Source organism: Molothrus aeneus, chromosome 11 (assembly GCF_037042795.1).
Source record: "Molothrus aeneus isolate 106 chromosome 11, BPBGC_Maene_1.0, whole genome shotgun sequence".
In the NCBI taxonomy this organism is placed as follows: domain Eukaryota; kingdom Metazoa; phylum Chordata; class Aves; order Passeriformes; family Icteridae; genus Molothrus; species Molothrus aeneus.
In genome coordinates this window covers 19,800,594-19,814,514 of record NC_089656.1, presented here as the reverse complement: position 1 = coordinate 19,814,514, position 13,921 = coordinate 19,800,594, and the positions used below count along the sequence as shown (strand labels likewise).

At 59.1% G+C, this 13,921-nt stretch overlaps 1 protein-coding gene across 1 annotated transcript; it reads right to left on the bottom strand.

Annotated features, from left to right (window-relative positions):
* Positions 1–779: 779 nt before the first annotated feature.
* On the bottom strand, positions 780–13,385 carry ZNF469 (zinc finger protein 469). The gene has a single exon (XM_066557708.1). It carries the CDS (start codon positions 13,383–13,385, stop codon positions 780–782), a length of 12,606 nt encoding a protein of 4,201 aa, XP_066413805.1.
* Between the last annotated feature and the right edge of the window lie 536 nt (positions 13,386–13,921).

The following is a 13,921-nucleotide window of genomic DNA, read 5'->3' as shown; positions in this document are numbered from 1 at the left end:
CACACACACACACACAAAAAAACCCCCAGAAAAAACCCTAAAAAATCAGAGTTTGTCACAAGTGTCAAGGTGCAGTTTGCTCGCGGGGACGCTTCTCCTCCAGTCCCATCGTCTACAGTGGTCAAAGAGTGGCAGCATCCTCTGGAGGGCTCCGACAGCCCCAGAACCCCAGAGCTGGGTCGTCCTTCTCTTGACGATGTAGAAACAAAATTCTTAGGGATGGCTGTCAAAATATAGGACACTTGGGTCTTAATTTAATTTTTTAATTGTATCATCGCTCAGGCCAGCTCCCAATTAAATGAATTGTACGGGATTATTTGTGCAAAATCTTCCACAAAAAAAAAAAATTTGCTTTCTACAGTGTACTGCACCTTATGAATAAGACGTCTATGGAATGAAGTTCATCTCTTCAAGTACTTTGTACAAAGATAACACAGACACAGACTCAAAAGGGTCTGAGATTTGCAAGTATCCTTATAACCTCAGCACTTCTGCAATAAAGCAATTGCTCTCGACGATTCAGTCTGCCCAAAGCGATTACAATTTCAGTTCATGAAAATCATCAGCAACATCAAAGTTCTAGCATTTGCATGATAAATCAGGTGAATTAAAGTAGATTAGTAGACACAAAGCAAACTATTTCACAGAGGCTGCAGTGCAAGTTCATTTAAGCTAGACAGAGAAATCATGCTACACAAACGAATTTAATGCTTTGATAATTTTTTCCCTTGCAAACCCCATGAAAGCAGCTGAGGATCACCATAAGTCACTTCCATAAATTATTCTGAAGTATCCCTCCTTAAAGGAATTTTAAAGCTGGTTAATTTTTGCCCAAAGAGTTGGCTGAGCAGGTTGTTCTGGGACTCGGCACTGCGGTAGCTGGCCGGGCCGGCCGCCTTGGCCCCGCGGGGGCCGTGCCAGGAGCCGCGCGGGGACGGCGCCGGCCCCTTGGCCAACACCTGGTGCAGGCTCTTGCCCAGGATGGCTTTCCTGCGCTTCACGTCCCCGTTGGCGTGGCGGAGCTCCCCTTTCTTCTGGTTGTAAGGGTCCAGGACCATCTTCTTCAGCTGGGGGCCCGTTCTGGGCTTGGGTGCCAGCTTGCTGCAGTGCGTGTCCCTCCTGCCGGGGGACAGGGCGGGAGCCTCGGCGCTGCTCCAGCTGCCACGTTTGAGCTCAGCGGCGCTCTCGCTCCTGCCCGGGCATGGTGGCCGGGCTTTCTTCTTCTTCCCGTCTCCTTCCATGTTCTCCCGGGAGCCGGAGCTGCTCCGGTGGCTCAAGGACTTGTGTTCTTTCCTCCTCTTGGGGTAAAGCTTGCTGGTGGCTCTGCCTGGCTCTGCGTGGCCGTGTCTCGTGGTGTTGCTGGACACCTCATCTCTGGGCTGGTGGCTGCTGGATTTGCCTGGGTTGCCGCCTTGGTCCTTGGTGTTAGTGCTACTGTCCTTAGCCTCAGGCATGGATTTCTCCTTCCCTGAGATGGGCTGCTGACCCTCCTCGGGGCTGCCCACACCAGGAGCAGCCTCACTACCCACGGTTTTCTTTGGTGGCACTGCATCTTTGGAAGCTCTGTTGACTGGGGGTGATGCTGACTTGTCCTTTGGGGGCAGGGGCTGGTGGGCACCTTCTGGAGACGCTGGCTTAGCTGCATCTTCCCAGGCAGAGGCATTGCTGCCACTGGGACTGCCCCATTTGTGGGTGTCCGTGGCTTGTGGAGACTCTGCCTTGGGGGAAGGAAGCTCTGAGACCTTCTTGGCAAGCTGGAGAAAAGGGATGCCCTCCATGGCGTTGGTGTCTGTGCTGGGATTTTCCAGGATACAGGTCCTGTATTCGTCTTTGCTGCCTGTGCTTGTTGTTTTATGGGCATCAGCACCGACACGTTTCTGGGTCAGGAGGGGAGGGGACAGTTTTTGGTTGGTGGCCTGGTGACAAGCTAAGCCAGCAAGGTCCATGGGAAACTCAGGCGAGTCCAAGAAAGGAAGTGGTTTCCCATCAAAGGCTCCTTTCTCCAGCTCCTCGATGGACAGGCCAGGGATGTGGCTGAGCTCGGGGCTGCCAGCAGCAGCCAGTGGCAGAGATGGGGACAGGCAGGGTGGTGGCGGCAAAGGGTCAAATGGAGACTTCTCCATCTCTGCCAGGAGCTCTGAGAAGTCACCCACCATGACTTCTGCCTTCACAGAAGGTTGGGGTGCTCCCAGGTCACCAGGTGCTGTTGGGAAGGAGTCAGTGGGAACCTGCAGGCTGGGGCTTCCAGCTTCTACCAGCTGAAGGTCACTCGTGGGGGCCAGGTGGGCTGGTGACCTGTGTGGGACTGAGCTGCCATGGTGAGCCACCTTCCGCTTCTTGCTCGGTGGCATTCCCTCCCGGAGAGATCCGTCCTCCTTCACCTTCTCCCTGCCCTCCCTGCAGGCAGCACCAGGCCTCATGACCCCTCGGAATTTGAAAGTCTTGCTGCTGCCCGCCAGGTGCTTCTCCATGTGCCGGTCGTACTGCTCCTTCTTGGAGAAGGTGTAGTTGCACATGCTGCAGATGAAGGACTTCTTGATGACGTGCATGACATCAGCACAGAGCTCGCAGGCGTACAGGGTGGTGTGCTTGATCTCCTGCTCCTCCACCACGCCGTGCTCCTGGCTCAGGTGGCTCCGGAGCTCTTTGGTCTCCTGGTAGAACATGGGGCACTTGTGGCACAAGTAAATCTTCTGCAAGCTGTGCACGACCAAGTGCCGCTGGAGCTTGAAGGGCTTGGGGAACTGTTTGCCACAGTGATGGCAGTCCCGGGAAGGATCCTTGCAGTCTGGATGCATGGGGACAGATTTTGGGGTGTTTTCACCTTTCCCCGTGTGCTCTGGAGATGGGCTGGAGGGTGCTTTGGACGAGCTGGGTGCAGGTGGCTTCACTTTGACACTGCTTTCCACGGGGTCTTTCATCACCTTCTCCTGCTCAAGGGGCAACTCCTTGGGGCTCTTGCTCTCTCTGCTGACCCCATGGCGGCCACCAGGGTCGCCGTGCCGGGAGGATCTGGAGGGTTTCCGGCACATGATGGTGTTGAGGAAGTGTGTGACAGCAGCATTGTCCTCACCAAAGCAGCCTGGCAGGCCCATCACCGACTTCTGTGCCTGCCCCTTGCGCGCGAACTGCGTGGCGTGCTCCCGCAGGTGCTCATTGTACATCCAGACGTCGGAGATCTCCTTCAGGCACATCCCGCACGCCCACAGCCCGGCCTTGTTCCTGGCGTGCTTCTCCTTCAGGTGGTCCCGGAGCTGCTCCCGGGAGCTGAATTTGCGCTGGACACACATGTAGCAGGTGGGAGGAGGGGAAGGGTTGTGGGAGAGCTTGTGGAAGTCCAGCTCCCCCAGCGTCAGGAACCACTGGAAGCAGACTTTGCATTTGTACTGCTTGTCTTTGGTTTTGATGGTGATGTCCCCACGGTTTTTCCCCAGTTTCCCATCTTCCAGCTTGCTCCTGTGCTTGCCCGACTTTGGCTTCAAACTCACAGCGTTGTCCTCGCCATGGCCAGGAAGATCCTCGCAAGGGCTGAAGAAACACATGTCTCTCATTTTCAGCTTTGCATTAAGCATCTCAATGTCAATGGTATGAAATTCAGGGGAGTCCGAATCCCCATTATCTTTGGCATTGTAGGACTCTTCTGCCAGGTCAGGGGGCTCAGAGTTCACTTCTTGGAGCGAGTGCTCATCCTCAAGGTCCATCAGAGGCTCAAACATGTCCTCGGCAGAGAGGCTTTCCCCCTCCTTCTCCAGACTGCCCCAGATATTCAAGCTGGGGACGTTGTCCATGTGGCTGTTTTGGCACAAGAAGGTCAGCATGTTGTCCTCCAGGTCAATGTCCTCCTTCCCTTGGTCGGTCTCCTCCTGGTCCAACCTCAGCTCGATGCTCTTAGATCCATCTGGAGCAGCATCTCCGCTCTTTGCCTTGCTGCCATGACACATGTTCAGCATCAGGGCATCGTCAACGGAGATGGTCTCGTACTCGCAAGGGTCCTCCCTGGTGACACAGAAGGAGCTGGTGTCGCTGAGGTCAGAGGCCAGGCGGATGGTGAAGAGGTCGATGGCCCCTTCTGGCTGCAGGCTGACCTCGGGGACAGGTTTGGGTTTCTTGCTGCGCTTCCCGTACACCCGCGTGCACTTCCTCCGGACAAACTGCTCATCCCTGGGGAACAGCTGGGAGAACGTGGAATCATCATCAAAAAAGCTCTGGAGGTCTGAGGTGGCAGTGCTGTCCCCACAGTGCTCCCTGCCTGGTGGCACATCTGCCTTCACCCACCGCTGTGGCTCTGCAGGAGGAGGGCAGGTCCCCGGCGCGCTCTGCAGAGCACCATGCCCAGGAACATTCTGGGTTGTTCCCAAATCATGGTTCTCCAGCAGCAAAGCCCCTTCAGCAGGAGCTGCGGGACCCTGCAGGGCACCACTCCAGTTCCTGGTGTCACTGCCTGCCACAGGACTGTCCCCTGTCCCGGCATCCATGTCCTCTGTGCCATCAGCACCACGATGCTGCTCTGTGCCCACCTTCCCCCATCCCTTTGCCACTTGCTCCACAAACCCACTGATCCATTTTTTGCAAGCCTGCGTGTCTTCCACTGCATCTGGATCTTCCACCTCCCCAGGACAGGTGACTGTGCCCGTGGCCGTCTCCTTGCTGACCATCTCCTTCAGAGAACCCATCCTGCTGCCCAGGTCTTCCTCAAGCTCAGCTGCACAAGAGGATTCTTTGGCTTTTTGGGAGTGCTGGGCTGTGCTGGTCCTGTTTGGCTCCTCTGTGGAGATGCAACCCTCTGGTTCGTGCAAGCCCTCCATGATCCCGGGCAGGCTGGAGCTGAGGGCAGCAGGACCTGTGCTCTTCTCCAGCTCACAGGGTTCATTCCTGCTGGGAAACACCTTCGCTTTCCTTCGCCTCACTTTCCTGTTGAGCTGCTTCTCTGAATTGCTGTTCTCCTCACCAAGATCTTTGCTTTGGCTCCTTCTGCCCTTTTCTCCTTTCCTGACCTGCCATCCTGAATCCACCTTCCCAGTCCCTGCCTCTCCTGATCCCCTCACCGCCAGGCGTGGTCCCTTTGCCTTCACCTCCCTCTGCAGGACACGTGTGCAGTGCAGCTCCTGGGACATCTCCAAGGAGATCACGCTGAGGTCACTGAGCACTCTGCTCACCACCTCCTGCATCTGTGTGCTGGGTTCTTTCTCCAGGTCTGGGAGTATTTTCTTGGGAATGCGCTCAACGGTGGAGGTCAGCGCCTGTGAGCTGCAGGTTTTGTCTTTGACTGATGCCTTCAGGCTCCTCCTGGGCACTTTTTGGGCTGCTTTTGATGTCTTGTGTGCAGGAATCAGAGAGGACCTGGGAGTCTTGCTGGGCTGTGGCAAACCACCATTCTTCACCTGGTGCTTGACAGCTTTGTGCCTGGTCAGGCCGGGCTTGGAGCGGAAAGTGGCTGAACAAATGTCACAGGTCACCGGGAGTCCATTGGGCTTTCTTCCTTTGTGGAGCTCATTTTGGGATGGCTCTGGAGTACTGCTGGGTGTGTAGTCCTCTCCTTGGCCCACGCTGCTCAACACACAAGCCCCAGCTTCTGCAGCCCCATGGCTTTTGGAATTCTCCCCTTTTAAACACTCTCCTTTACTCTCTTTGGTTTTGGAAAGACCAAGGCTCACCTCTGCTGCCCCTGGAAACTCGTGGCTATTTAATTCAGCAGGACCAAGATCTCCAACCCTTGTAAGACCTCTGCTGATGGCAGCTGACATGTCCTGAATAGCAAAACCATTGCACAAAGCCTCTGGTTCACTTGGATGCTTATTCCTGACATGGGAGCAGTTTTCAAGCTTGTTTTCTTGGTTCAGGTTGACCTCCCTTTCTTCCATGGGCAGAATATCCTCTGTGGGCTGGGTTGGATAATCCTGGGTTTCTGGAGAGGTGGAGTTAATGACTGTGTCTGTGATAGCACACCCTTGGTTTTCTTTAAAATTTGGCAGCACAGCACTGGTGTTTTCAGGGACCTCTCTCCCAACACCCTTTTGGTGGAAAGGCGGCGAGCAGGGAAGAGAACAGTCCTTCCCAGGAGGTTCCTGGGGGCCACCCATCTCCAAGGCAGAGCCCACCAGACTACCACCATGCAGCAGAGTGCAGGGTCTCACTGTGCCCTCTCTTCCAGGTGATTCATAGCTACCCAAAACACCATCAGGGAGGTGATGAGGATGTTCCTCAGCTGCTTCCGTCGGCACAGCCCTGCAGTGATGCAGCAAGGGAGGGAAGGCAGGTGCCCCTTCCCATGTCCCTTGCTCTGCTGGGCTCACGGTGGGATGGATGTGATGGCTGCTGGCCTCGGGAGGACAACTCTTTGTGACGAATGAACTTGGTGTTGCAGGCAGGGAGGAGCTGTATTTCTTCTCATCTGAGAGCTGAGTGCTTAAACTGGGGACCTCTTCTCCCTCAGCCCCACTGCTCTGCACGCATTTGAGGTCGGAATATTTGGCTGGTGAGAGCAGGCTGGCTGGAGATTTGCCCGTGTAATCACAGCCATTGAGGGACAACTTGTCATTCCTTTCTCTGGGAACATCTGCCCTGACCATGCTGGCTTTTATCTCCATCCCCAAGCCGTGATCCTGGTGGAGATCCCCTTCAGAGGGACCAACGGGGCTGACAGGACTTGTGGGAGCACTGCCCTGGTGCTGTGCCCCCTTCCCCACCCAAGTCCTTTCCAGACTCTCTCCCTCTTCTGTGCCCAGCGTTTCTTCCTCGAGCAAACCACGGCTGGGGTGGGATTGCTCATGTTTCCTAAATGCCAAGGTTGTTGTGTTGTTATCTCCCTCCTGCTCTTCCCTGAGCTGATCAGCTTTCCTTCCCTGCCCTGGCAGCGAGGTCACGGCGGTGCTGCTGGGTGGTGAGAGGTCATTAAGCTCCTGGGAAACACCATCTGCAGGGATATTAATGTCCCTCGGCTCTGGGGCTTCATTTGCTAAGTGCTGCAGCTCTGTTACATTATTTCGCAGCTCCGGCTTTGCCGACGTGGATTGTTCTGCATGGTAAGAGCCCTCTGCATCCAACAGCTCCAGCTGCTCACATCCACTGGGAGAAAGCACCTCTCTCCCTGGAGCAGCGATATTTCCAGTGCTGCTTCCAGTGGGGAGATCCCCTTCTCCCTGGGTCTGATCTTCTCCTTCCAAGGCAGCACTGCTCTGCTCCTGGTGCTCTGTCTGGATGCTGGAGGTGGCAGAGGGGTGGCTGGGAGCCAGCAGCCCAGGGAAGCATGGCATCAACAGCTCCTCCTCGTTGTTCTTCACTGTCCGGGCCACGAAGAGCTGGAGCTGCTGCAGAGGGTTGGCAGAGGCCTCCTGGGATGCCCCCACCATCTCCTGGGAAGGGCGGTCGCTCTCCTTGGGCGCACTCAGCATCTCAAACAGCAGCACTTTGGGCTTGCTGGCTTTGTCACTGGGTGCAGGGCTTTGATAGGTGTTGGGACTCCTCCTCTCCTCCATCTCCTCCACCAGCCCGGGCCCACCACCAGCCCCTTTGAGATCCACAGCATTTTTCACTGTTTTGGGGGGCTCAGTCCTGCTCAAGGGTTTTTCTTCCGTATCTGGGACCTCTTTGCCATGAGGTGAAAAGGCGAGATCCAAGGCTGGGGCGGCACCCTGCTGAAAGCCAAACTGGGGTTTAGGGTTTGGAAGATGGGCATCAAACTTTTCTAGCTCTGCAGGATCAGTGTCTGCTTTCCCTGGCACGAGGAAGCCCTCAGCACTGCACTGGCACGGCAGGGATGGCAGGGGGTCTTTGGTTACTTCTGCTGCACCCATGGTCTCGGGGAACATGGAGCTGGTGACAACAGGAGGGCTTTTTGCCACAGGGCTGGTGTAGATGGGAGCCTCTGTTTGGTCAGTCGTGCTTGAGCCAGGTAGACTTTTGGAAGAAGACCCACTTTCCATCTTCCTGAGGTCTCTTTCCTCAGTGGCCTCAGCTCCCTGGAGCTGCTCACTGCTGTCTTTGGAGCAGAAATGGTTTGTGGCCAGCGGGGTTGGGATGCCCATCCCGGTTTCCAGCGAGCCCAGCTCCAGCGGGCACGCCCAGGGCTCTCTGGGTCTCTCGTAGTCCTCACGGGCAGCCACCATGTCTGGCTTCTCCCCTGCCAGCCTCTCCCCAACGCAGAGGCTCGATCTGCCCAGCTCACCTGCCAAAAACAGCCCTTTCTCCTGGCCTGCCTCTGGCTCTCCCGGCAGCACCGGGAACCTCTCGGCCCCCTGTGCTCGCAGGTGGACAGCCACGTTTGGCTCGGGTTTCTGGAGAGTGACGGCCACCTCGGAGTCCAGCTTGCTGGTCTGCAGTTGGCTTTCCAGCTCCGTGACCAAGCGCTTGATCTCCAGCTCGTCATCTGAAATGTTGCTCATGAAAGCCACGCTGTAATCCGCGATCCTGTCTGGCAGCGGCAGGGACAGCTGGCTGCTGGGGACAGCTCCTTCCTGCTCCTCGGGGAACTTCTTGGCCGGCGGCTTCTCCACGGAGAGGCTGTGGAACTGAGTCACGTCCTCTGGCAGCATGGGAGCCACCTCCTCCATGAGGGACCAGTCTTTCTCGGGCAGGAAGGGCGGGTAGGGCTGCTCGAAGGGCAGCGGCTTGCGGGGGGCACAGGGGAAGGGTGTCACATATCCGTCCTTGCTCTCGTAGGGATCGAACTCAGAGACGGGCAGCTCGCCAAATATCGACGAGGAGTCAAAGCTGAGGGGGGACGACACTTTGCCCTGCGGCATCTCCGTGGCGAAAGGGGAGATGCTGGAGTGCTTCTGCTCGAAGGAGCTGGCGCTGATGTCATCCCGGCACAGGTACATGTCATCCATGTGGGAGGAGCCCAGGGCTGGGGGCTTTGGGAAGAGGTTGTCCTCGTAGTGACCAGGAAGGCCTTTGGGATCAAAGAATGTGTTGTCACTGCTGGCACTGTAGGGATTGGGTGTCTTGGCAGCGAGCATCATTCCCACTGCATCCCCCGTGTAGGCGGGAGCTGCTGTGGGATTGGGATAATCCTTCTGAGTATCACAGAGCCCCTGTCCCTTCGTGAATTTGATTCCTGCTTCCGAGCAGGTGGCACTCCCACGGCCAGGACTCGATTTGTTACCGCTGTGGGGTGGAGCAATCACCTCCTCTGTGTGGTATTTCAGCCCCTCGCTTGGGAAAGGGGCAAACTGGTGCCTCTGGTGGTCCACGGTGAGCTCAGGAGAGCCCTGAGCCTGCAGGGTGGGCTCCCCTGCCTCACCCAGGAGCTTTGCTGTTCCTCTGGGTTCTTCCACCCCCTCCTTAGAGGAGAAGCTGGCAGGGCTCCTGCCTGGGGTGGCCGTGCTGGGCATTTGCCTTTCCTGGGGCTGCGGTGACGGCTCCTCCTTTGCACAGTCCATGGCAGCAACATCTGGTTCTGTACTCAGCCGTGTCCTGGAGCCTGCCAGAAAAGGTTTGGCTGAGCCAAACCTCCTGCTCCCCCTGGGAATGTCCTCTTTGCTCTCCTGGCTCGTCTTTGGGCTGCTGTGCTGGGGAGGGCTGAGGGGAGTCCTTGGCACATGGGCTGGGCTGCCCGAGCGCCTCCTCCTCTGGGTGCCACCCTTGTCACCAGCCCCACCAGCACAGGGTGGGCTCATGCCCATCTCTCTGGGCACGCTGTGCTTGCTGCCAGCAGATGAGTGGCTGCTCCTCCTTCGGGCTCTGGCAGCACAATCCTCTTTCTCTGCATCCTCCTGACACGGGACATCCCCGTCCTCCTGTGCCTCCCTTTTCTGACCGTCCCTTTTCCGGCTGTAGCTCCAGGCTGAGTCTTTCTCTCTGGCCCTCTCACTTCTGCCCAGGCGTTTCTTGCTGAAGCTGTACTTGCTCCTCCCCATGAACCCCGTGCCACGCTTCCTCCTGCCCCGGGGCTTGCTGCACTCTGCCCCCTCCTCATCCGAGTCGGACACGTAGTCGTATTCCCTCAGCCCGCCCTCCTTGGTGGCTGCCAGGGGCCTCTCGGTGGCCTGGGGCACCTGGGCCTGCTTGCTGCTCTTCACCTGCAGCTTGTGGAGCTTGTTCTTCTGCTGCACGATCTTGTGGATGAGCTCCTTGCTCCACGTCCCGCTTCGGGGCTTCCGCTTCCTCACGTCCTTCATGGAGAACCGCGGTGGCTTGGAGCTCTTGGTGGCCATGCCGGGCCCCACCTCGCTCTTCATCGCAGGGTCTTGGCTGAGTTTCCTGGGATGCTTTTGGCTGGGGGTGCTGGCTGGTGGGATGCTGTTCTTCCTGCCTGCCCTCAGCCTGGCTGTCCTCTCTGCTCCCTCTGCCGCGGCATCCGGCTCCTGTGGTGCCACCCTCCGTGCCACCCTCCCTTTGTGAAGGTGCCGCTTTCCTGCCCCTCTCTTCACCTGCTCCCCATCTTCACAAAAACAGCCAGCCTTGGCCTCTCCTGCTGCCTTCTCCTCCGCTGCCTGCTTGGATTTGCTCTCCGAGGCCAGCCCTTCCTTGGCCTTGTGGGCCATGCCAGCCGCCTTCACGCCCGGCAGCTCCTCATCAGCGAAGACGTCGATGAAGCTGCTGTCAATCTCTGGGTTGTCTGACTGGTAGCCCAGGCCGTTGAGGGCCTCGGTGATCAGGCTGTCCAGCTTGGCATCGTCGATGTCCAGGTCGGAGGCGCTGAGCGGGAGGGAGCCGGTGGCCAGGCCATGGAAGAGGCCGCCCTTCAGAGCATCCTCCTTGCCCTCGCTTTTGCCTTCCCCATCCAGCAAGAAGTCATCACTCTTGTTTAGTGCCAACAGATGTCCCTGGGGGTCTGGAGAGAGCGCCAGACCAGGGGGTTTGGAGGGCTCTGGTGGGAGCGCCTTCCTCCCCTCGGCTGCCCGGGGAGCATCCCTGGGTTCTGCCTGGGCAGAGGGGTGGGAGGTGCAGAACTGGCGGTGCTGCAGGAAGGAGGACAGGTTGCTGTAGTTCTGGTCACACTGTCTGCAGGTCAGCAGCACGTCCAGCTGGTCCAGGCTGGCACTGCTCAGGGAGGTGGCCAGCAGGTGATGGGAGGAGTAGGGTGGTGGAGGCTGCTCCCCATCCAGCCCATCTGAGCATCCTTTGGCCACCTCCCCTCCAGGTTTGTGGAACGGGCTGCCCGGGGCACATTTCAGGAGGCTGTCGTCTTTCAGAGCATCCGGAGGGAAGCTGAAGGACTTGACAGTGTCTGGGGGGTGGTAATGAAACGAGCTGGGACTCAGAACCTCGGAGGGGTGGAAGGCTTTGTTGGCATCCTTGGCATGGCAGGGGTGCTGGAAGAAGGGCGAGGGGGTCAGCGCTCCAGACATCTGGCTGTCCTCGAAGTTGAGTGGGCTGCTGGACATGGGGGACAGCGACGAGCAGGTGCTGCCACACGTGGGGTTGGGGACAGGGGACGGCAGTGGGGACTCGCAAGGGGAGGCAGCTGCCAAGGCTGATGGTGGCAGGACCAGCCCTGAGCCTGATGAGCTCCTTGAGGGAAGAGGAGGAGCTGCTTGAGCCATAGTGTAGAACAGGGCTTTGCTTCTCGAGTCGCAGGCAGGAGACCCCGGTTCCTTCCCACTCTCAAAGGAGAAAGCTCCCGTCACGCTGGGATCTCCCCTCTGCAGGCTCTCTCCTGATAACAGCTTTTTGCTGTGGTACCCTGGAGAATTGCTTATGGGGGGCCCTTTCTGGGCTTTCCCGCTGCCCTGCCAGTCCGACGTGCCCAGGGGGAAGGGGAGCTTCTGGCTGCTGATGTGTCTCGACAGCTCCAGCCTGTTGGCACCGGGCACTGCAGAAGGGAGGTGCATCTGCTGCCAAGGCAGCCTGGCATTTTTCTGCCTGTGCTGCCTCTGCTCGGGGCCAGACTGGCACTCGAATGAGAACTGGTTTCCAACAGGGTTTGAATAAGGTGCTGAATTCTGGTCCATGGGAGAAAACGCCTTCGTGGCACCTTCCCAAGCTTGCACAAGCCGGGGGTGGGTGGGTGCCGTAGTGGGAACGCTCGTCTCGAAAGGCACGGCTCCCGCGGGGGAGCTGCAATAGGCCTTGCTCTGAAAGTGCACTTGGGACAGGGACTTTGGTGGCACGGTCCTTCTCAGGGGGCTGCTCTGCACCAGCAGCCGCGGGCTGGGGACGCCGTCCTTGGCCGAGGCTTGCCTCTTCCCCACCAGCTTCGGCATGGTAGGCGAGTGTAAACTAGACGGAAAAACAGCTTGGTTTTCTTGGAAAGTGCTTGGGTTTTGGTCGATAGCACCAGACGACGGGAGAGCACCAGTGGGCTCGGCGGGATGCTCGGCCCTGCCCTTGCAGCAGGGCAAGGGGCCGTGGTGCAGGGCCGGAGGGGGCGGCGGGTGCACGAAGGGCGGCGGTGGCGGCGGGGCCGCGGGCAGCCCGTGCAGCCTCCCCTCGGGGGACGCGCTCTCGTAGGAGCCCCCGCCCAGCGGCTCCTCCGGCCACTCTCTGGGCGACGAGTGGAAGGCGAAGGCAGCGGGAGCCAGCTGGGCGGTGGCGGCGATTCCCACGTCCAGGTACTCCTGGCTGCTGTGGAACTGCTCCTTCCCCGCCTCGTGCAGCAGCTGGAAGGGGAACTGGTGGCACGGCAAAGCCCCCAGGCCGTGCACAGCGGCTTTGCCACCCTCGGAGAAAGAGCTGGGCTTCTGCACCGAGATCCCGTAGGTAGCACCGGCAAAGCTCTTCTCCGGGGAAGGCCAGGACTCGGCCCGGTTTGCCTGGAACTCTAAATAATGTAGCTGCCCATGGGTGCCGGGGCTCTTGAGGGGGATGCCGGCGGCGGGGGGCTGCCCCTTGGGGCCGAGGCCGGGGCTGGGCTGTGAGGTATAACTGGCGGAGGCCCGGCCGCCGGCGGAGTCGGGGAAGCAGCGGCCAAAGGCGATTTCCTCGGGCCGGAGCTCGGCGTCGCGCTGGGCGATGCCGGGCACGTGGAAGCGGTAGCTGCCGGCCGCGGGGGCCACCTCTGGCTTCTTGGGGGGCGTCACCTTCTGCTGCGGGTAGGCGATGCCGATGGTGGGGCTGGGCCGGGTGCCGGCGATGCTGAGCCGGTAGAGCTGCTGGTGGCCCCGCTCGCCCTTCGCCGAGCGCCGGCCGCGCTCCCGGGCCCGGCCCTTCCCCGGCGGGGACAGCGGGCTGCCCTTGACCTCTCCCCAGATGCTGCTGTCATTGCCGAACTTGGGCTTGCACTGCAGGGATTTGAAGTCGATCTTCCCCGCTTGCTGCGGCCGGATCACAGCTTCCCGCTGGCTGTGGGGCTCCTTGTCCTTGGGGAAGGGGGATGTCCCCTCCCCGCCCAGCGCCCCGCCATCCTTGTCCCCACAGCCTTCACAGCCGAAGTCCTTGTCGGGCTCTTTGGGGCCGGCCTCAGTATCGCCGATGGTGTAAACATGCTGGGTCTCTCCAGTCATGATACCGAGGAGGGGACAAGGCTAGAGAGCCCCGCTGTCCCGTTCCCGTCCCGCTGCGAGCTGCCGTGCCCCGGTCACGGGCATGGTCCCCCTCCGATGGGCACCGGCAGAGGGGCAGCAGCTCCCCGGGGCCGGGCTGCGGGCGGGTCCCGAGGGCCGGCGGGGCTCTGCCACATCCTTCAGACCTGCAGCGAACAGGAGAGAAGAGGGGAAGGCTGGGTGTCAGTCAGGAAAAGGGCCAGAACAGATTTTGGCCCCTTTTCTTGGGCTGCGGTTGGAGGAGGGGGCACGGCAAACCCCCCCCGGGGTGAAGCCCTGCAGCTTCGGGCTCTTCAAAGGATGCTCAGAGCAGTTCACCTCTGGCAGAAGCTGCTGAGGAAGCACTTTTTTTCCCCACGGGAAAGCTATTTCTGGGTTACTTCTTAGCAACATAAGCAGAAAAAGATGACAGAAGAGCTCCACCTACGGATTAGTGGGAAGGGCTGTCGGGATGGGCTGGGAGAGGCATCCTGGGAAGGGCTCTCTGTCCCCATGTC